The 21419-nt window shown below is 42.8% G+C and overlaps 2 protein-coding genes across 2 annotated transcripts in view; one reads left to right on the top strand and one right to left on the bottom strand.

Moving 5' to 3' along the window:
- Positions 1-11647: 11647 nt before the first annotated feature.
- On the top strand, positions 11648-12577 carry LOC309828151 (putative olfactory receptor 10J6; the record flags this gene model as incomplete). Its single annotated transcript, XM_082663277.1, has 1 exon — positions 11648-12577. The coding sequence occupies one exon, from the start codon at positions 11648-11650 to the stop codon at positions 12575-12577; it is 930 nt and encodes a 309-aa protein (XP_082519403.1).
- A 683-nt stretch (positions 12578-13260) lies between these two features.
- The window catches only part of CRP (C-reactive protein), a gene marked incomplete at both ends in the record, with an annotated part of 107415 nt that continues 99256 nt past the window's right edge, over positions 13261-21419 (bottom strand). The window contains 3 exon segments of the mRNA XM_082657754.1: positions 13261-13316; positions 15069-15107; positions 17060-17178. Of these exon segments, the coding sequence (XP_082513880.1) occupies positions 13261-13316; positions 15069-15107; positions 17060-17178 (214 nt within the window).

Here is a 21419-nt window from a genome sequence, read left to right as displayed (position 1 = left end):
TTATTTTTCAATCAGCAAATGGTTAAGGAGAGTCTTTTTGAAATGCCCATTAAGGATCATGTAACTGAGATCATGGAAGTAGGGACAGTCTCAGGTGGTCCCTGGGATTCTTTAACTGAAGTCACTGGGTCACCATCACTGGGTCTGCTCCACGCACAGGCAAAAGTCAAGTACCAAATGGCCAGGTGAGGTGGGAGCCAGGAGGATTTTCAATTAAAATGCCCCCACATAAGAAGAAGTTGTCAAAGTGCTCCTGGAGTATTGCCGTCTCGGCAGTCACGTGTACCCTGATCAGAAAGCCTGGCTTCTGCCTTCTTTCTGGAGCATGAGTAGAAGAGCAGGTTAAGTGCTTGAACCAGTTCACAACACAGCTTTCTATCTGGTCTACACATGAGCTATGAAATGTTGGTAAAGAGGAAAATCATTGGCCAGGACTAAAGGTCTCCTGATGAAATTAGTCAATCTGTTAAGAAATGCTTCTGTCCATAGCTCTGTACATGGTATCCTTGGCCTCCATGTACCCCACACTGTAAACAACAGGGTCCAACAGCAGAGAGATGATGGTGTAGGTCTCAGAGATGGTCTATTTTCTACTGAATTGACCAGCTCGGTCTTGAGGTAAGTGATAGAGGCACAAACATATCAGGCAATGACCATGGTGAGGTGGGAGGTACAGGTGGCAAAGCCCAGAGATGAAGCGATTCAAAGCATGGTGGAGGTGATGAGGGCTTCAGTGCAGGAAATGTAAACCAAGCCCATGAAGCCTGAACATATGTGTGGGGAATAAAAAACTGTTTATTCGGGGCTTCCCTGGTGGTGCAGTGGTTGAGAGTCTGCCTGCCGATGCAGGGGACACGGGTTCGTGTCCCGGTCCGGGAGGATCCCACATGCCCCGGAGCGGCTAGGCCCGTGAGCCATGGCCGCTGAGCCTGCGCGTCCAGAGCCTGTGCTCCGCAACGGGAGAGGCCACAACAGAGAGAGGCCCGCGTACCGCAAAAAAAAAAAAAAAAAAAAAAAAAAAAAACTGTTTACTTCCTGGATAGGAGTGGCAATAAAGGAGTGTTTCATGGCAGGAGGGAGATCACAAAAGAAATAGGCCACCACAGCATCACAGAAATATAAGTGGAACAGGGATGACATCTAGACAGCTGCTATACCTGGGCCAGTACTAAAGAAAACACACACCAACCGGGCACACACCCCCTTGTTCACAAACTCTACACCTCAAAGATTTTCACATGACCGCATAACAGCTGGTGATGGTCAAGACGACAAAGAACAGGATTGTTCTGAGACATGAGACTTGAGGGTACTAGGGAATGAGGACCAATGTATATGGTCTCTGAACTAGCCTCTGTGCTCAGGAAGAAGGATGTGGCCAATGTGGTGAGAACCAGGACAGTGGCCTTTCCTGACAAGGTGAAGATTCGCACAACAGCACTCACGACGATGGAGGTGTCCGTCAAGGTGAACTCTGTCAGCTTCTGTGAGCTTCTTTCTCTATATTCTGTAGTTTTAAGGATGTGAATTAAATGGGTGAACATGGGAAAATTCTCTTGTACTGACATGGACTCTAGGTTCTGGGCAGAAACATGACATAGGGCAAGATAAGATGACAAGAGTGAAACAAGACAGCTCTAGCTAAGACCTCTTGCAGCCGCCCAAGTGAGAAATCTGCCCACGTTTCTTCAGTGCATGTATTCTCTGTCACTACAGACTGAGAAATGCATTCCTATACATAGAGAGGGGAAATTTTCTCTTCAACATACTTAAGACACAGTCACACCGAGTTCCTGCCATTATATTTTTTCTTCTTTTCACAGCTCCTCCCCCAGATGCTGTTCTCACAGAGGGATGATGAACAGCAAGGAGGTGCTTATGGCCAGTGGGTTCCAATGAATAAAAAATTTTAATGGATTAAAAAATTCCATTTCAGCCATCAAGATGAATTTTATAAATATGAGGTTGAAGATGAGTGATGCCAAATACATGAGTGATAATTGAGGGATGTAGAGAAGCAGAAAGACTGAGAAATGGATATTGTGACATTCTAGAGGCGCAGGACAGTTGAATTCTGAAATCAGAAGTGAGATTTCATTGAGGGAGGCTGATCTAGACAGAGGCCTGAACCCAAAAGGAGACAATGACAAATTCATCAGGGAATTTCTTTTATAAATGAACCCTGAAATTAAGACCAAAGAACTGAGATCAAGGGAAGACTCCCATGTACCAACAGGAGCTAGAAAGGGAGAGGTCCATCTGTGAGTGTGCCAGAATTGGGAAGGGCAGGTAGGAGTCAGCGAGCAGCCTGGAGCTGGCATTTAGAGCCTGAAATCGCTTCTTTGGTGGAAAGGTCAGTCATAATCTCAGGTGAACACTGATTTTTCTCTGTCACTGGGTGAAACGTTATGCAGTGGGAAGCAGAGACACAACAGCCTCTCTGTCAAAAACAGACAATCTATAATCTGCATGGGAAACACACAATGGATCCTGAGTCCCCAATAGAAATCTTGCTTCTTTCCTTTTGATCCTTGTCAGAATTACTGCACAGGTTCCTAAGGAAGGGAAGACCTCCCTTTTTCTCCCTCCATCATCCTCTGCAATGTGGCTCCTGTCACACACCCTTTAAGGAAATTGCTCTTTCAAAGGTCACCGATGAAACTTATATTGCTAAATCCAGCATCCTTTCTACTTAGATCTCTCTGATGCATTTAATACCACTGGACACTGCCTCCTGGAAACTTACATTAACTTGGTTTCCATGACACTATACACACCATCCTTCCCTCTACCAAACATTACTTTTTGTCTTTCTCCCTGACTCTTCCCTTGCTTCCAACCCTAGGAACCCAAATGTTCCCTCACATCAGTACTTGGTTCCTTGACCTTTGCTCTCTTCTCCCTTCCACTGAAAGAGATAATCTTTTTCCGTTTCATCATCACTTATACGTTGATTCCTCTGAAACCTCTATTTCTAATCTCAAGTGGCACTCACATATTTCAAGTTTTCCACTGGCCTGTTCTACGTGTAGGTCATACTATCATTTCAAATTTAGCATTTTAGAAACCAAACTTATCATCTACCCTCCATCTCCTCCAGATGAACTCCCTGTCAATTGTTTTATCTACACTAATAGCACCATATTTTTCCAAATCATATGCAATCAGAAGTTTAAAATATGGGACCAAATTAGAGTTTACTCTATGTATCTTTTTTTTTTTAATCTCAGATTTGCCCTTTTCCTTTTACCATAAGACTCTGCCATCAGTCTAAGATTATTTACCTTTGATTTTATTCAACCACCCATCAGGGTGATAATCAGTTACTCTTGCTGTCTCCATTGCCTCTTTCCATCTACTACAAGTAAATGCTCTTAAATTTCCTTACGGCCAACAGAACATATGGCAAATAATTCTTTATTAGCACCAAAATCCTCTTCTCTTCTCTGACCCCATGTTCTTTTCTCCTTCAATCTCTTCCTATCCAGGCTCTCCCAGTGGTTACTGTGACTTTGTCTTCCATAAATACCCCAGGCCTTAGAAGGAATCTTTCAAGTATTCTTTAATCCCTCAGGTAATCTTCAGTTAGGTCTCGCATCTCTGCCTCCTTCCAGATCTGAGTGTATGCCACGCCCTCTTTGCGGCACTGCCAGTGCCCTCTCCTCCCATCCTCTCTGAAGGCACACTTTACTGCATGCCAGCTGATGTCACCAGGACAACGCTACTTGAGGCACACGGGTGACCCTGCTTCTATTCAACACTTGCCATCTTTCCTCCCCTATCCTCAGTCTTTCCAGAGCCACCCAGACAGGAACCAACACCTCTCACCTGAATTTTCACTGGCAGGAAGGTACCCAGGAACCTCTCAGCAACCACAGGGATTGGCTCACCTCGAGAACTCAACTCAGTTCTACAGACCCAGGATTCATTTTCTTATATTCTGACATCAGAACCTTCCTTCCTGCAACAGAAAGAATCCACAGTTTCCACTTTGGCTGGTACTGAAGCTCAGGCTAGTTTCCTCCAAGGCATAAGAAACATATTTGAGAGAAGGAAACTAAAGAACAGAATCAGGCCCCACCTCCCCTCTCTTCTTCCCATTCTACTCTGAAACCTACTTTCCAACCCAGCTGGTCTCTTCACAGTGGCTGAACATATATTTTCACGTCCAGCTATAAACTTTGGCACTCGATCCTATCAGTCATATACACTTATCATCCCCCAGGCCAGCTCCATAGCCTCATCTCCCATTAGAGAAGATGCTCTTCTACACTGATCTCCAAACCATCTTTGGTGGACAGAATGATACTTTAGTAATTTTTGATGAAAACTAGAAGCAGTTGCTGGACTCTATATTCTCTAAATTTTATGGCATTCATTAATTAACATATGGGAAAGGGAAGAGCCTAGTACCTGGGTTCCCAGTAAAGGTTATCTCCCAGCTCTTACTTACAGCAGATTTGCTTATATTACTCAATTGGATTCTACTTTCTGTTTACTACTGTTCTATGTAAAAAGTCCCCACCCTGCTTGAATCATGTGATTCCACTAATATATACTGGGCTCCTTTCATGTGCAGAAATAATAGTTAAGTAAAACAGGTGATATAAAAAGGAATAAGACCTAATGCTCAGCCTTAATCAAGAGAGGATAAGAGATAAATACACTAATAGCTATAATATGAGAAAGACATGGTGATATCCATAAAAAGATTCAAAATGACAATAACCATCCAGACACTTTTCCACACACTTCATGCATATTACAGTATCCCATTTATGCTCACAATAACACCGTGAGGTGGATAGTTTTATCTTTGTTTTGAAGAAAAGGAAAGCAAGGTTCAGAGAGGTTGAGCAGCTTTCACAATAGTCAACCATTAGTATTATGGGTTCCCCCCCATAATCTGGTCTCTGCTTACCCCTTTAAGATACAACTCTTAGCATAGCAATTGGCTTCCCAATTATAACACTACAAAATAATTGTGAGATGTTATTATTAGTTATTTTCATTACTATGAAAACCATGGAGCAGAGTGTCTGGCATATCCTCAACAGATATTAAGTCCCTTCTCAGAGAAGCAAGGACCCCAAAGAAAATTTGCCTGCGTATGAGAAATAATGTAGGCTTTGTCCACAGATAACAGAATATGAAGCCAAAAGACAGCATCCAGTGGGGCTTCAGAATAACCGAGTAATTACTTTATTTACCTATTTATTTATTTATTTATTTATTTATAGCTGCATTGGGTCTTCGTTGCTGCACACAGGCTTTCTCTAAGAGCAGTGAGCAGGGGCTACCCTTCATTGTGGTGCATGGGGTTGTCATTGTGGTGGCTTCTCTAGCTGTGGAGCACAGGCTCTAGGCACGTGGGCTTCAGTAGTTGTGGCACATGGTTTCTGTAGTTGTGGCTCACAGGCTCTAGAGCACAGGCTCAGTAGTTGTGGCACACGGGTTTAGTTGCTCCACAGCATGTGGGATCTTCCCGGACCAAGGCTCGAACCCGTGTCCCCTGCCTTGGCAAGCAGATTCTTAACCACTCTGCCACCAGGGAAGTCTCCAAGTGATTACTTCTAACTCATGCGTCCATTCACCCAGGATGGACGAAGAGGCAGCCACCAGACAGAGTAAAGTAGGTTGGAGCATTTAGCAACACGGCCCCAGGGCTGGGCTTACCAGAAAAGTCTATAAAGGACTTTGACCTAATGAGAGGGCTTGAAGCTTTCTCTATGTTTTATATGGGAACTGTGGGGAGGTCTGAGGTTAAAGCAACAAGGTCTCCTTGAGTCTGGGATATGCCTTAGCTCAGACTTGAGTTGAGTGAGGATAAAAAAAGAGATTTTCTCTTGTCCTCACTAGAAAGCAGCAATGTATAGTCATCTTTGGAGAGTAACATGGAGATTTTCTAGGCCTTCATGGTACTTCCTCTATCTACAAAGAACAGGTATCCAAGAACATTCAAAGAGCATAAGGAAAACTGAAACATAACCTGACTCACCTTTAATCCTTACCTTGATGTGACTAAATAGCTGATTAACTTATAAACTAAACTCCATTTGTGCTCCAGAATTGTCCACTTAGGTTTTGTCTGGCTGTGGCCATTCTTCTGTGAGCTCAATATGGGAGATGCAAAGCGGTTCCACCATACGTTGGGGCAGTGGTCAAGGTACACACATCATGTCACATACAACCACAGGATACAAAGCAAAACTAATCTAATGTTATTGATAAGTTACACTGAAGCCCATAGTCTACTAGGGGCTGATCCAACTGTGTCTGGAGCAAGGAGGCAAAGACAAATGTAAAGCATTTCATCCAGAGCTCTAGCTGCTACAGTAACTTCTCATTGTAACCTCATGGGGTTCTTGTGAGGATTAGATGTGATGAGACATTCACAGCATCTACTCAGTACACGTTCTGGCACCAAGTAAGTGCTAAGTGTCAACTAAGACATAAAGGAAAATGAGAATTACCACCTAAAACTTCAAATCATCTGCCTTAAACTTCTTGGTATATTCCTACAAACAAAAAGAAACATTCATGCTCTATTTTCAGTCTCTGCTTCCAACCCTCATCCTTCCCTAACCAAACCCGTGTATGTCTCCTGCTAGTAGCAGAAATGGGATAAGTTCTTCCCATAGACACTGAGGGGCACCACATCTGACTTTTATATAAGTGCATTTTCACCGATAGTAACTAAACAAGGGCAACACACTAACATGGATTCAAAAGAACAAAAGATAGTGCCATGTGACATTCAACACATCTTTGTCTGAGTTGAACTACTTTTCTCCAGGAGAAAATGAAAGAACCAGGCCATGTGAGACCAAAGCTTGCCCAATATTCCCTGCATGATCCATTTGTAATGAGATCTCCCAGCTCATTTCTGGATTCTGACTCCACGCAGACCCACGGGATGCACAGTAAGTCTCTTGGCAAATGAACCCTGGAGACAAGAGCTAGACAACAGGAATTCTCCTCTGAGAGTCCCTTCCAAATCAGATTTAAAGGGGCAGCTCCTCGAAGGTCAGAGGTGTTCAGGGCAAATGTGTCACCCTGTGCTTCAAACAGAGTGCAGGGAACTGTAAGTGACCTAATAATGTAATAAGACTGACCTAGAACCTAATAAGGCTGAGTTTTGTAAGGTACCAAGATTCTATTATTTCTTCTAGCAAAAAAAATGACAGTTTTCTTGGCATTGCAGTGACGTCTTGTAAGTAAGTCATAATTGCCTGCTATGCTCTAAAACCAGAAAAGAGCACAGGCAGATTCTACAGACTCAAGAAGGTGGGGGAATTCCTTTGAGTATGAGAAGGCTTCTGTCCCAAAGAAAAGTCATCATTCTCTTGTTTATTCAAATAGTTCACATAATCACCATTTTCTTAAGAAGTCAACTCTTCCATTCCTGGATCCTTACACCTATTTTGCTTAATGAAAGGAAAAGAAAGGAAAGGACAGGATGGCAAGTTTGGCCAAAAGACAATGTCATTATTTTTTTAGCTGCACAACTCTTTTTAACACAAAATTATAATTATAGAGACTTCGACTACCTTGCATATTTTACTTTTTAAAACAGATTCTGTTTCTAGGCACAGATTTTGCTTATAAAGATGTAGATAATTTTAAGTACCCATGAGTTTTGTCATAATTTCTTCCCCTTGCAAATGGTATTTCCTTTATACCCTCAAATTATTTTTCCCCTCTATCTTATTTTTCTTTTTCCTCTAGTCAGAGTATCGGCTTCATGACTAAAATTTTGATGCATGGGCACATTTCAGTATTCTTACTCCCCCACAGGGCTTTTGTCCTTCTGGAGTATTTAAATCATTTTGAAAGCTCCTTTCTATTCTATACTATGCTTTTGAGATTGTCTACTGGTGTGTCCCTCACACAGAAACACCCCGAGGGTTCAGGCACAGACAGGAACCAGATTTGGGTGGTAGAAGGGCTGCTGCTCCAGTGCCCAGCTGCAGTCACTTCTGGCTGGGGTGACTCAAAAGAGCAACCAGGGGGAAAAGAGGAGGCAGCCATCTGCTGCTAAAATCATCCTTAAGTTCATTGACACCTGTTTCAACTGCTGAGAACTCATCCCAGCCAATCTCCACCAGTGGAACTGACCTACCCGTTCCACACACTTCTTCGGCACCGTGGTGCTCTCTACGACCTATCCTCACCTCCCCTCCGAAGGTGAACACTGGGGTCTGTTCACCCAATGTCTTCCATGCAAGAATGGAAGACACCCCAGGAGGACTCACAATGCGATCTACTCCCACATCCCATACTTCCCCATCTCCTTCACTGGGGCCTGCCTCACCTCCAGGGTCAGTAACAGCCCTGTGTTGGTCATTTCAGCCACACAGTCCTTGACAGTAAGAATTTTGGATTGCACTTCAAAAAGAGACAGGTTAGGGCTTCCCTGGTGACACAGTGGTTGGGAGTCTGCCTGCCGATGCAGGGGACATGGGTTCGCGTCCTGGTCTGGGAAGATCCCACATGCCACGGAGCGGCTGGGCCCGTGAGCCATGGCTGCTGAGCCTGCGCGTCCGGAGCCTGTGCTCCGCAACGGGAGAGGCCACAACAGTGAGATGCCAGCGTACCGCAAAAAAAAAAAAAAAAAAGAAACAGGTTAAAAAGTGAGATAGGAGGCAATTGCTCTTAATCTGTATTCTTAGTCTTTAATGCTAAAACATCCCTGGAGATGTGACAAGATGGAGTGAACCGCACCCTAGAACTCCTGATGTGGACAGCAATGGTCGGGAGGAATACTTGGAAAAATATTCCAAGAGTGATGAGCGTGTGACACCTACTCTAGGAAGTACAGCTAACCACCAAAGTGCACTTTATGGAGGGTGAATCCCACTCACTACAGGGCTCTTTGTTTATTTTGGCTAAAGGGCATGTGGAAGCTTGGGCTGTGCCTGAGTTCCTCTGGAAGGAGAAATGATAGCTCCTCCTAGTGGCAGAACATCACCCTTCCCTCACCTACTACACAACTTGCCTCTAAATAACTACTAACACAGAAAGAACGCTGCTTTGAACATTTGCATTGAACATTTGCATTATGTGCTCCCACGTGTCTTGAGCTGGCCTTCTTTTTGCATTTTTTCCCTCAAGTTCTAAGAATATCCTGCCTTAAGATAGTCTTTCATTGTCTGTTCAATCCAATTCAAATGTTCACCACAGGCAATAAACTTATTTCTCACCCTTCTTTTTCTCCTGGGCTTATGTACCTGGGCCACATTCCCTGGTCATCAGCCATCCTGTTTATAACTTTACAATTTATTCAAAGAAAGTAACTTTATTTTTACCTGAGGTATACTTATAGCAAATCCAGCTGATTCGGGGTGAAAGCAGTACTTTTCAGGCCCTAAAGACACCAGGGATTTTCTTCCTCCTCCTGACTCAATTCAGCTTTTCTTCTTCTTCCCTACTCCAAATATGTCTATGGCTTTCCTGGCTTAATACTTTCTTAACTATTTTTTGTAACTCACTGCAATAGGCTCATCAGGAAAGGGGAAAGGCACATACGATCTGCTGTTCTCATCAATGACATGTTAAAAGTTCTTTTTTGTTTCCTCCCCGTAACCAGGCTTTCCAGCCCAAGACTCTACTGAAACTGGCCAGTACCTCACCAGTGACCTCCTTCTTCCTCGATCTAATATCTGTTCTCAGTTGTCATCCTCCTTGACTTCTCTAAACTATCTATGAGCTATACATTTATGCTCAAAATTAAAATAAGGGCCATAATCTCACCATATATTATAGGTGAGATTCCTATAATCTCACCCCCACCCGAAGATAACGGTCAACCCGTGATAATATCAGCTGTATATTCTTTCAGATTTTTTGCATATATAAATATATGCATTCACACACACAGACACTTTTAACCATATGGCAACCCACCGTGTTATTGTTCTTTATATAGCTTTTCTGTTGCTCTTATTTAATGCATTTCACACATCTGTCTATGAAAGTACATTAGAGTAGCATTGTTCAACACAACTTTCACGAAGGAAGGAAATGTTTGATATCCGTGCTGCCCAGCAGAGTAGCCACTATTCATGTGTTGCTTTTGGGCACTTGAAATGTGGCTACTGGGACTGATGAACTGAATTTTTCCTTTAATTTTAAGTAGCCACAGCTCTACAGCTCTACCTCATCCTTCCTAAAAAGCTGCTTAGAGTTGCACTGACACTCTTTCATCTCTACCTATCCAATTGGTATCTTGGCAGCCTCTTAATATAAATTACTTTAATTAGTGGCACACTCATTTCTACTTTAAATGTCTACCTTCTTATTTCCCACAATGGTACTTTCCAGAATATCCACAACATTTTCTAGATTGTGTTTCCCAGATTCCTAGGAATCTAGATTCACTAAGAATCTAGAATGTTTTCTAGATTGCTACTGTAAGTTTCCTAGATTTGCCAAAATCCTCCAGCCTGCTAGTGTTATCTTGCTCTTTGCAGAAAATGGTTCAAACCACCATTTGATATGTGGTGGCGATCCCAGAGTCCCTCACCAAACTTCCAGGAAATACTGTGTGTGCTTGCAAGGGGGAAGATAGGACAAGAGAGGCCCTGTACTTCTTCCAATCATTACTAGCAAGAAGTTTTCTTCCTCCCTCTGGATTTTACCTCTTGCATATGGTACCCTTTTTCTGCACTGCCATCACCCAACTCTCTCCACTTTTCCAAATACCACTAACTCAAGATTGTACATATGACAGCTGTAAATGAAAGTTTGGGGCTCTTGGGGGGTTTTACATCACAATATAGTTTAGCAAACAATTTAAAGTCAATTATTACACCTCTTTTATTTTTAAAATTCTCTCTGCCAAAAAGAAATCGGTTCTTTCTTTCATTAAAGGTTCAGCCTTCTGACATGTTGCTGGTCCTCCTCTCTTTTCCAACAATTTCCCCCTTTTCTCCTTATTTTACTCACACCTAAACCCTCAAATCCCTGTTAATACTTTTACAACAAAGCAACTTTGTCAACGGTTTGTCTCACCTAGACCATCCTGGCTGAGCCCCCAATACCTCAATTTCACTCCCACTAACGTGTCCCTAAAGACCAGCTCTCCTGAGATTAATTCTGCTCCCTGTACACTGTTCCCAGAAGTTTTTCCTAAGTGGCACCAGTGATTTTAATTCAGTAAGTCTAACTCTTTCGTCTCCATTTTGTTGTGCCAGCTTCTCGTACTTTCCCTAGAAGATAAACAAAGGCAAAGCTGGGATGGTGGAGGCTCAGGTGCCCTGCAGCTTACATGTCATTAAAAGAAACAACCTTCCATCCACGCTCTACAAAAACAACAACATATTCAGGATAAGAACTTGAAAGGATATGTGAAGTAGTCTCACATATTGGTCATTCCCTAGAGGCTTAAGAAAAGATTAAGGAGACAGTAAAAATTGAAAAAAGGGAGGAGGCTAAAGCAGCCATAGAGCTATGCCAGCACCCTCCTGATTATACAGTGAGGAAATAGACCCGTGTGTGTGTGTGTGCATGTGTGTGTGTGTGTGCGTGTGTGTGTGTGTGTGTGTGTGTGTCCCCACACTTCTCTCTCTATCCCTGTTTTAGAGGTCACGATGGGAATTTCTCCATGTTGACTCCCTGCATTGCTTTCAGGCACTGAAACTGAAGAATGCAGAGAAAAAACCTCACAGAAGTGACAGAGTTCATTTTCCTAGGATTCTCCAGATTCCATGAACACCAGATCACCCTCTTTGCAGTTTTTCTCATCCTGTATACATTAACCCTGGCTGGCAATGCCATCATCGTGACCATTATCCACATTGATTGTCACCTCCACATGCCCATATACTTCTTCCTGAGCATCCTGGCCAGTTCAGAGACTGTGTACACATTGGTCACCATTCCACGGATGCTCTCCAGCCTCATAGCCCAGAACCAGCCAATCTCCTTGGCAGGCTGTACCACTCAAGTGTTCTTCTTTGTTACCTTAGCCATCAACAACCGCTTTCTGCTCACAGTGATGGGATATGACCACCATGTGGCCATCTGCAACCCCCTGAGATATGCACTTATCATGAGCAAGAGGGTGTGTGTCCAGCTGATGTGTGGAGCCTTCAGCACTGGCCTGGCCATGGCAGCTGTCCAGGTGACATCCATATTTACCTTACCATTTTGTCACAGAGTGGTTGGTCATTTCTTCTGTGACATCCTCCCTGTCATAAAACTCTCCCGGATTGATACCACTGTCAATGAGATCATCAATTTTGTTGTCAGTTTATCAGTGATCCTGGTTCCCATGGGCCTGGTCTTCATCTCCTACGTTCTTTTCATCTCCACCATCCTCAATACCGCCTCAGCCGAGGGCCAGAAGAAGGCCTTTGCCATATGTGCCTCCCACCTCACCATGGTCATGGTCCACTACAGCTGTGCCTCCACTGACTACCTCAAGCCTAAGTCAGAAAATTCTGTAGAACAAGACCTCCTTCTCTCAGTGACCTTCACCATCATCACTCCCCTTCTGAACTGTGTTGTTTACAGTCTGAGGAACAAGAAGGTCAAAGATTCCCTACGCAGAGCTGTGGGCAGAAACATTTCTTAATCCACTGACCCTTTTTATAAAGAGCAGTATGTGTTCTCATTGCATCCAACCTCACAAGTCTGTCCTGTGCAGTCTATCCTGTAATGAGATGTGCACAACTTGCTTCAGCACCCTTATTACAAAAATCATCATCTTTGTCTCCACATATTTCAAACTTTTGTCCAAGCATTTTCAACTGGGTATTTAACAGGTGAGGAAGGTGGGCATGATTTTTTAAAAAGCATACCAGATTTCCAGGGTAGGGCAGGGGACTTCTTAAAAGCATATTAAATGTGGTCATTTTATGTTTGAAAAAATTTTTTTAAATCTCTATTACTTTCAAAATACAACCTACAGAAAATAAAACTGGATAAAATCTTCCCAGCAGGATAATAGTAAACAGTAAGGAAGAAAATTATACCAGAACCTTTGGGAAAGGTGAGATGCATGTTTTTTTTTTAATTAAGAAAGTTGGAAATCACTGGTTTAGCCCTTGAAATTTCAGCCTTTATTATTTGATTTACCCTAGAGGCTTTGCTTCCATCCAATATGGTCTTCAGAATGCTGACCAAGGCTGTAAATGGTGAACAGCTCTTGTCTCTCTGTGCTAATCCAGTTCTCTCTGGCTGCTGGTTCTCTCCATGGAGTCAGCTTCTCTCTAGTCATTATGAAGAATAACAAGTTGTTCAAAAAAGAGCTCTACCCTATTTGGAGTGAGAATCATAAAGGTATTCTTCATTGGCACACACCACGGCACTTCCTGGATAACACCAAAAAGAAAAAATAGAACAAAACCAACAGCACCAGCAGTCAGAAGTAGTTCAGAGATTTGTTTAATCACTCAATTCACCAAAAAAAGGCTAAAAAGAAAATAATCTCTACTTCTACTAGTGTCTCTTTAAGGAAACCGTGTTTTTCCCCAGGGCTTCCCGGGAGTTTTTCTGGTTTCATGCCACTGGTACATACCTGCTATACTGTTGCCTTGGGTGGTGCTGGGGGAGTCAAAGACTCTTTTGTCTGTGCATCTTTCTACTAAAGTATTTTGTGTTAAAAATGTTTCTCTGCTCATCCCTTAATGTTCTGTGTCTTCTTACTGAAGGGAGTGATTTTCTTTCCCTCTACTGAGAAGGGGTAGGTAACATTCAAGGAGCTCATCTAGAGTACGATCTAGCTTTACAGACTTTTGAGATCCTAGGTGGGAAGACCATACTTCTTTCAAGGTCTGGTCATCTCTTTCTAGTTTCTGTCCAGTGTCTTTGAAATTTCTGCAGCATAAGAAGCAAGGCTTCCTACAGAAGCTTTTGAGAGGTCAAGAGCTCGGTCTGAGAGTCCTGGACTTGTCATAGGTCTTCCCTGACATTGCTCTCAGGATCAGTCCACCCTGCAGCCATCCCCCCCACACTCATAGACGACATCCCCTGAGGAATAGACGCATGTCTTCCTCCAGAATGAGAATGAGTCTCCTTGACACTATAAACGGACCCCCTCTCACTACCAACAAGACTACCTATAGGGCTGACTCTTAATTGTTACCCATCCTCCTCAATTCCCTCTGGACTAGCAACTGCTCTTAGATCTGTCCTTTTGTATGAAGAAGGAAGGCTGTGGGACAGGGAGGGTCAGTCTGAGCAGGAAAGTGGGGTAACAATGAGAAGCTGGGTGGTGGTCAAACCTGTTCTAACCACGTGCAGCTGCAGAGGCTGCCTCCCCCTGCTCATTACTCCCTTTCGACTTCTCCACGAAGCCATTCTTTCAGCAGTCCAGGGATCAAAGACCAAAGGTTGCTCCAGTGTTCTTCCTCCATCTAAATGCCCACAACAACAGATACATCACATGCCCCATGTGTAATCAGAAGTTAAACATCAGAGTTGGGCCCAAGCAGAGCTGCCAGAAAAGATGAGTCTGAAACCTTGAAGGAAAAACATCTTCTCCAGATCTGTTGCCTACAATGACTCAACTACATGTGCAATTTATAAAAATATATGTGCTGCTTTTTTTAGATAATAAGCTGCTGCATTATATGGTAGGAAGGGTAGATGACCTGGAATCACAAGTCCTGAGTTCAGGTCCTGGCTCTATCTCCATCAGCACATTTTATGAAGATAATGTTTTTCATTCTGCCTCACTAGCCATCAAAAACAGTTTTAATGCCCTTACCTATTTATCCTGTGCTGTTATCCTGTTTATAAATGCTGCCTTACATTTTCTAGAGCAGTATCATTTACCTCATTCCCACCTAGGCAATTTGTTGATCTTTCTTATTTGCCCCAAAAGTTCTTTGTGCAAAATTATATTAGGATAGCACTTTTCCCATTGTGCTTTCGTTGCTTAATTGTGAGTCTGTTTCTATCACTGAATCACAAGCATATTGGGATCAGGAACTGTTTCTCTCACTGTTAAACCCTGTGCCTGGTACAGTGCTGGGTAGAATGGGTGCTTAATAGTCAAGTACCGACTGTGTACCAAGCACTATGCTTGGACTTGCTGGCATGTTTTGATCAGCTAGACATACCTGCCCTGCCTTTCTGTGTCCTCTGCAGTTGGCCCTCACCTAAAAACAAAGAGTAATAAACAGATTCATAGCGACAGGGTCACTTGGTTCTATACTTCCTCCTTCCCTGGATTTTCTATAAGCCAACTGCTCAGTTGCTTCAAGACCCTTCTCACTGTCAGTATTAATTTAGTCATTGCACTATTAATCCCTTAGCAACACAGAACTAAAACAGTTGAGGTTTTTTCATTAAAGAATATGGAGTTACCATAAAAAAAATCATTTCTACCCCTACTACGGTATAACCTTCAAAGCTTATTTAAAAAGAAATAAGTTTTTAAACAAAGAGTGATATGCTATATAAAATTAAGAATCAGGACACTTATCATAAGGTCCTAAGTAAAATAAGTCAGACAAAGACAAATACTGTATGAGCTCACTCATTAGTGGAATCTTAAAAAAAAAAAAAAAAAAAACCTCATAGAAAAAGAGAACAGGTTGGTGGTTGCCAGAGGCAGGGTTTGGGGAAATTGAATGAAGGCAGTCAAAAGGTACAAACTTCCAGTTATGAGATAAATTAAGTTCTGAGGATGTAGCAAACAACATGATGACTCTAGGTAACGATACTGTATTACATATTTGAAAGTTGCTGAGAGAGTAGATCTTAAAAGTTCTCATCACAAGGGAAAAAAATTTTGTAGCTACATGTGGTAATAGATGTTAACTTGTGGTATTCATTTTACAACATCTACATATATCAAATCATCATGTTGCATACCTTAAGCTTATACAATATTATATGTCAATTATAGCTCAACAAAAACTGAGGAAAAAAAGAATCAAGATATCTCCAAATTACACTTTTGGGAAAATGACAGACAAATCCATTATGAGGCCAAAAATTCTTCCAAAATGTTAGATTTTAAATCATTTTACAGCAAAAGCTCAGGCCCCCTTTTAACGGGGCACTCACCACATCATTTTCCAGCCCCTATTTCTCCTGCCACGAAGGTAGTAAAAGGGGAGAAAGAAAACACGGAAACACCACCCATCCGCCATAAAAAGCCTGGTTGTGGGATTAGCTCTGGAAAATGGGAGAGGAAAGAAACACGCAGGAGATGACACTGAGGTATAGATTAGCGGCATATGTCATGTGGCTCTAGCTCTTCAGAAACTCATCTCTGAAGGGAACAGGAATTCCAAACCAGTAAAGGGAGTGGTATACAGCAGAAGGCGACTGCCATTTACTGAGGGTTTACTACATGGCAGGCACTATGCTAAGTCGTAGTCGTATACATTATTTCACTTAATAACACTTCAGCTTTATAGTACTTTGCATTTCATGACAGTCTTCAAATATAATAGCCTACTTTCTCCTTTCAATAACCTTATGAGGTATGCATTTTTAGGTCCACATTTTAGGTTAATGGTGGAAATGTCAACTGACTTTTGCTTCAAGTCACACAGTTGGTAACTGACAGAACTAGAACTGATACCACGATCCACTAGTTGACTTCAGACTATGTCTTCTTCACTGTATCACCACCATTTCTCATCTGTAATCTTTCTGAAAGACACTATATTCTTTGAGTTACTCTGGTTTCGTTCTGGACATCACTTCCACCAAAAAGTCTTCTCTAAATAACTTACGAGGTGTTCCTTTCATGAGCTACCACACCCCTCTAAGCCGGTGGCTGCCTTAGCAGTCCATTCAGGTTGTCCATTTCCTAGTCTGCCTCCCTCACCTCACAGCAAACCCCTTGACAGAAGAACTGCTTCCATATCCCCAGTGCCTAGCACAGTTCTTGGCTTAAGACAGATCAATAAATATTTATCAAACCTGAAAGCTAACTGCATAATGGGCCCCTTTGAACCCCTGCTTCTTGATGGCTAAGTATTGACGAGTGTCCACTGCTCTCCTGTGCTGTGAAGCATCCAGGCTCTCTGGACGGCAGTTTTTGCCTCTGTCTGGAAGAGCTCACAGATTCTTCTGCTTTGGAAATTTTGGGTACCTTCTGTTATTCCTTTTTCTCCTTTCTTGTTTTCCAGATATGAGCTGTCACATTTCCGAGCTGTCCGTGTGCTGGACTGCAGCAGACACCCTTTCTTACACACAGTCTCCAAATCGTGGCTGAGGAATAAAAGCAGAGGAGCCACACAGAGAGGCAACAAAATAAGACTCCCTGAGAGAGAGCATTGCATGAAGGCAAAGAAACAAGAATCTGGAATCAGACTGCATGGGTTCTAATCTTACCTCTGCCCCTCACTAGATATTCTCGCCTCTCTAGGCATCTATTCCCAGATCTTTCTTAATGGGGTAGTGACAGTCCCTAAAATTATTCCCACTTTTAAAGCTGGAGTTTAGCAAAGTTAAGTAAAATTTGATCAATTCAGGAAAAGTATATTGCGTGCTAGACACTGGGGCTAGGGTAATAGTAAGCTATCACAATCCCTGCCTTCCTAGTGCTAAGAGGAGTGTCCAAAAATTAAGCAAGTAGTGATAAATCTTATGATGTGAGAAATACTGGATGCTGTTGGAATACATATTGGTGGGTTCTAACCAAATCTCAGGGGTCAGGGAAGGGCAACCTGAGGAAATAGAGTCTAAGCTTAAGATCTGAAGGCTCGGTAGGAATCAGCTTGATGAAAGGTTGGGAAAGGTCTGCAAAAGCAAGATCAAAAGTGTATTCTAAGCAGAGGAAGCAGCACTTGCAAAGCTATATAAGAGAAGATTTGAAAAAAATTATAAGAGTTTAATAGAGCTGGGGTATAAAATGCATGGGATGTAGACAGAAAAGCAAATTGAAAAGTTGGTAGCAATCACATGAATAACCCATACTACAGAGTGCGTATCCTAAAGACACTGAATAGTATTTATATGTCCTTAAGTAAAGCAATGATGTGGTCTATTCAGAAAGTTCACTCTGCCAGCAGAGGGGAAATAAATTACAGAGGGGAACACTGGAAAAAAGACTGACTAAGGAGTTATTATGGGACCAAAAAAGTCAAGTGACCAAAAGTCAAGTGATGGTAGACTGGGCTGGTGAGGAGGCTGATGGAGAGAAATGGACAGGCTTGAGAGTCTTGTGGGAGGTAAGACTGACATTTCTTGGTTATGGGTTAAATATGCGGGGGGAGTAATGGAGTCAAAGAGGACCTTGAGATTTCTGGCAAGTGGGTGGACTGTGGTGTCCTTAACCAGTACAGGAAACCCTGAAAGAGAAGCAGGCTGGGAGGTGAAGAAGGAGACAATGAGTTTGATTTGGGGCTTTTAAGGTTGAAGGGTCTGTGAGTATTCAAGTGGAGACATCCAAGAAGCTAGATCCATAGATCTGGAACTCAGGAGACTGTTCTGAGATAGAGATATAGTTGTAGGAATCATAAATATATAGATGGTCATTTTTAAATGGGAATGAATGGTTTCACTCAGGGAGAATGTGTAGAAGGAGAGAAGTCCACCTCAAGCAGAATGCTGAGGAGCGGCAGAAAAGATGCGATCCTGGTGCAGGGATGTAGGGGTGGTGCTGACAATAAACTATCAGGAAAGCAAGAAAGCGAGGAGAGGAATTCTCCATTCCATGTGCCAAAGTCCGCAGTGATTGGTAAGTTCTAATGTCCCTTGTGGATGGGAGAGGAAGCCTTTCTGGTTCCTTCTACTCCCCAGTACAACTGCATGTAACCCTGAATGGCATGTGGTGCCCTCCTCCCCACGGGGCTGTGCGTATAAGTGACAATAAACTGCTGCCAGTCTCATCTGTCCAGTGTCGGGTGGTCTGTGTCTGGGCATCTTATACCATGTAGAGTGGAGGGAATCCTTCACCAACAGGGTGAACAGCTAGTGATCAGAACACAGGGTAGATGTCATGACAAGAACATATGAGTTTCTTATGATCAAACGAACTCCACTGAGTGGGCTGGGCTTGAGTTAACTTGCAGGTTCCTCAGGTGAGGGCAGTCTGACAAGGGGGTCCAGCAGCAAAAGAATACCCATGTCTCCTGGAAGTAGGATCTCAGAGGGAGGGGCCTCTGAAGTCTCATGTCAGGGAACTGTCTGGAAGTTTCTGTAGGTCCTTCCAAAGAACTCATGCATGTGCCGGAGCTGCACCAAAAATCTGTCAATGACAGTGAGAGAACCATGGTAACCACTAATAAGGTGGCTACAAACAAGGCTGTCAATTGAGTTAAGAGCAACTTGTCTCTGTTCCTCTGCTTACTCACCACCACACCTTGAAGAGCTAAGTCTCAAAGCAGTGGGGAAATTTCAGAACCAGACTAGCACTTCCCCCAACCATAATTTCCAAGGTTGCTAAAGTAGAAAAGGAAGATAGTGAAATAGTAGACTCTGCCTTTCTAACCCCCTACCCACAATGCAAACAGCTGGAGTAGGAGGAAAATCACACAAACCATTGTCCCCACTGAATCTGTATCCCCAAAGCCACAAGTCGGCCCACTACAGGGCCAGCAGAGCAGGGGATCTCAACTTTTACTAATTTAAAGAGAAGGAAACATTGTGGACTCTGCCCCAAATAGCATTAAAAGGCAGGAAACAAATTCTACAGAGCCTGATTGGAAACAGAAGTTGAGGCGGAAAAAATCAAAATGTTTATACCTATCCAACTGTGTTAAAAGTGATCAATAAACTGATTACACATATAGAATTTTGTAAAATTGTTTAGCTCTCAGTGGAATCCATCTAGTAACATGTGAGATTTTGTTCACCCTTCAGAAGTAAGAGCTTTGTACACATTTTCAAAACTATTATTCAGATGTGCACAGGACTGTACCTGCCATTTTGCAGAAGCTCAATAAACATTTGTTGAATGGGAACAAATGTGTGGATGAGGTTGGGCCCTGAGTGCAAAAAACGGGGCAAACTATGAATGAGGCTAAGGTCTTAACTGGCCTAAAACAGAGCTTTGCCTGTATATGCAAGACTCCTTTCTCTCAGGCAAAAAAAAAAAAAAAAAAAAAACTTTCCCAGCCAAGTCTGTAGGAATGAAGGGAGCAGGGAAGAGATATTAAATTTATCTGATTATTTAGTTGTGTTCCTTCTCAGGCACCTGTATGATCAGAAGAACAATAAATCACAGACCTGGGTTTCATATCTGATAGACCCTTCCCATCCCTTTAATTGTACCTCTCTCCCATCCCCAATCTACTATTATTCCCCTTATTTAAGGCACCACGAGCCCTCTGATAAACCTTTGAGAGCTAAGTGCTAAGAGCCAACAGGTAAAGAACAAAGCCTCCACTGGGCCTGATGTAAGCGATGCACCTGCCACACCAGGAACAAAGGCAGCTTCCCCCAGTCTGCACCAGAGACTCACATCTTCCCGGACCTGGTTCACAGGCTGCCTCCACAGGGCTCTTGAGAGACGTGGTGAGGTTGTAGTTTGACAGATTCCTATATGGCTAATTAACATTCATAGTAAGAAACAAACTTGGACTTGTAAAGGTAGTCTGTAGGTATCATAGGACAGTCTTTACACAGTTGAAGTAGTAAGATTCCAACAGGAAGTCCAAGGAAATTATTCACTTCCAGTTCATAACAAATTACTTGACCACTCTTCATTTGGAGACCTGCACTATCACTGCTTTTGAGACAGGTTTACCTTCCTTGAGCCTGGATCTATAATGATACTTTCCCGAGCCTTCTTCCCCTAGGGGAAGAGAAAGGATATGGCAAAGAAGGGAAGAACATAAAGATGAACAAAATAGGGCTTCCCTGGTGGCGCAGTGGTTGAGAATCTGCCTGCTAATGCAGGGGACACGTGTTCGAGCCCTGGTCTGGGAGGATCCCACATGCCGCGGAGCGACGGGGCCCGTGAGCCACAACTACTGAGTCTGCGCGTCTGGAGCCTGTGCTCTGCAACGGGAGAGGCCACGATAGTGAGTGGCCCACGCACTGTGATGAAGAGTGGCCCCCACTCACCACAACTAGAGAAAGCCCTCGCACAGGAACGAAGACCCAACACAGCAAAAATAAATTAATTAATTAATAAACTCTACCTTAAAAAGAAAAAGTTTAAAAAAAAATGAACAAAATATAACAATATGAAATTTTGGCTGTATATACTTATATTTGAACATTTAGTCCTTTTTTTTTTCCTTTTCTGTAATAGAAGGGTTTGCCTATAAGGAATGAAAACATTTCTTCTATTATTAATGACTTGGCCTTATTTTAATATAAGCTATTGGAGTTCTTCCCAGTTGGATAAAAGGGGCTGAAAGTGGGAAAGGCAGGAAAGGAACAAGGAAAAGTGGAGAATTCCAAAGACTGGGATCCAAGGAACAAGGAAAAGTGGAGAATTCCAAAGACTGGGATCCAGGGAGAAAAGTGACTCAAGAGACGAACCACTGCCTAGGAAGTGA

The sequence above is a fragment of the Grampus griseus genome (genome assembly GCF_964374135.1).
Source record: "Grampus griseus genome assembly, chromosome: 1".
Lineage (NCBI taxonomy): Eukaryota > Metazoa > Chordata > Mammalia > Artiodactyla > Delphinidae > Grampus > Grampus griseus.
This window is presented reverse-complemented; position numbering and strand designations above follow the sequence as displayed.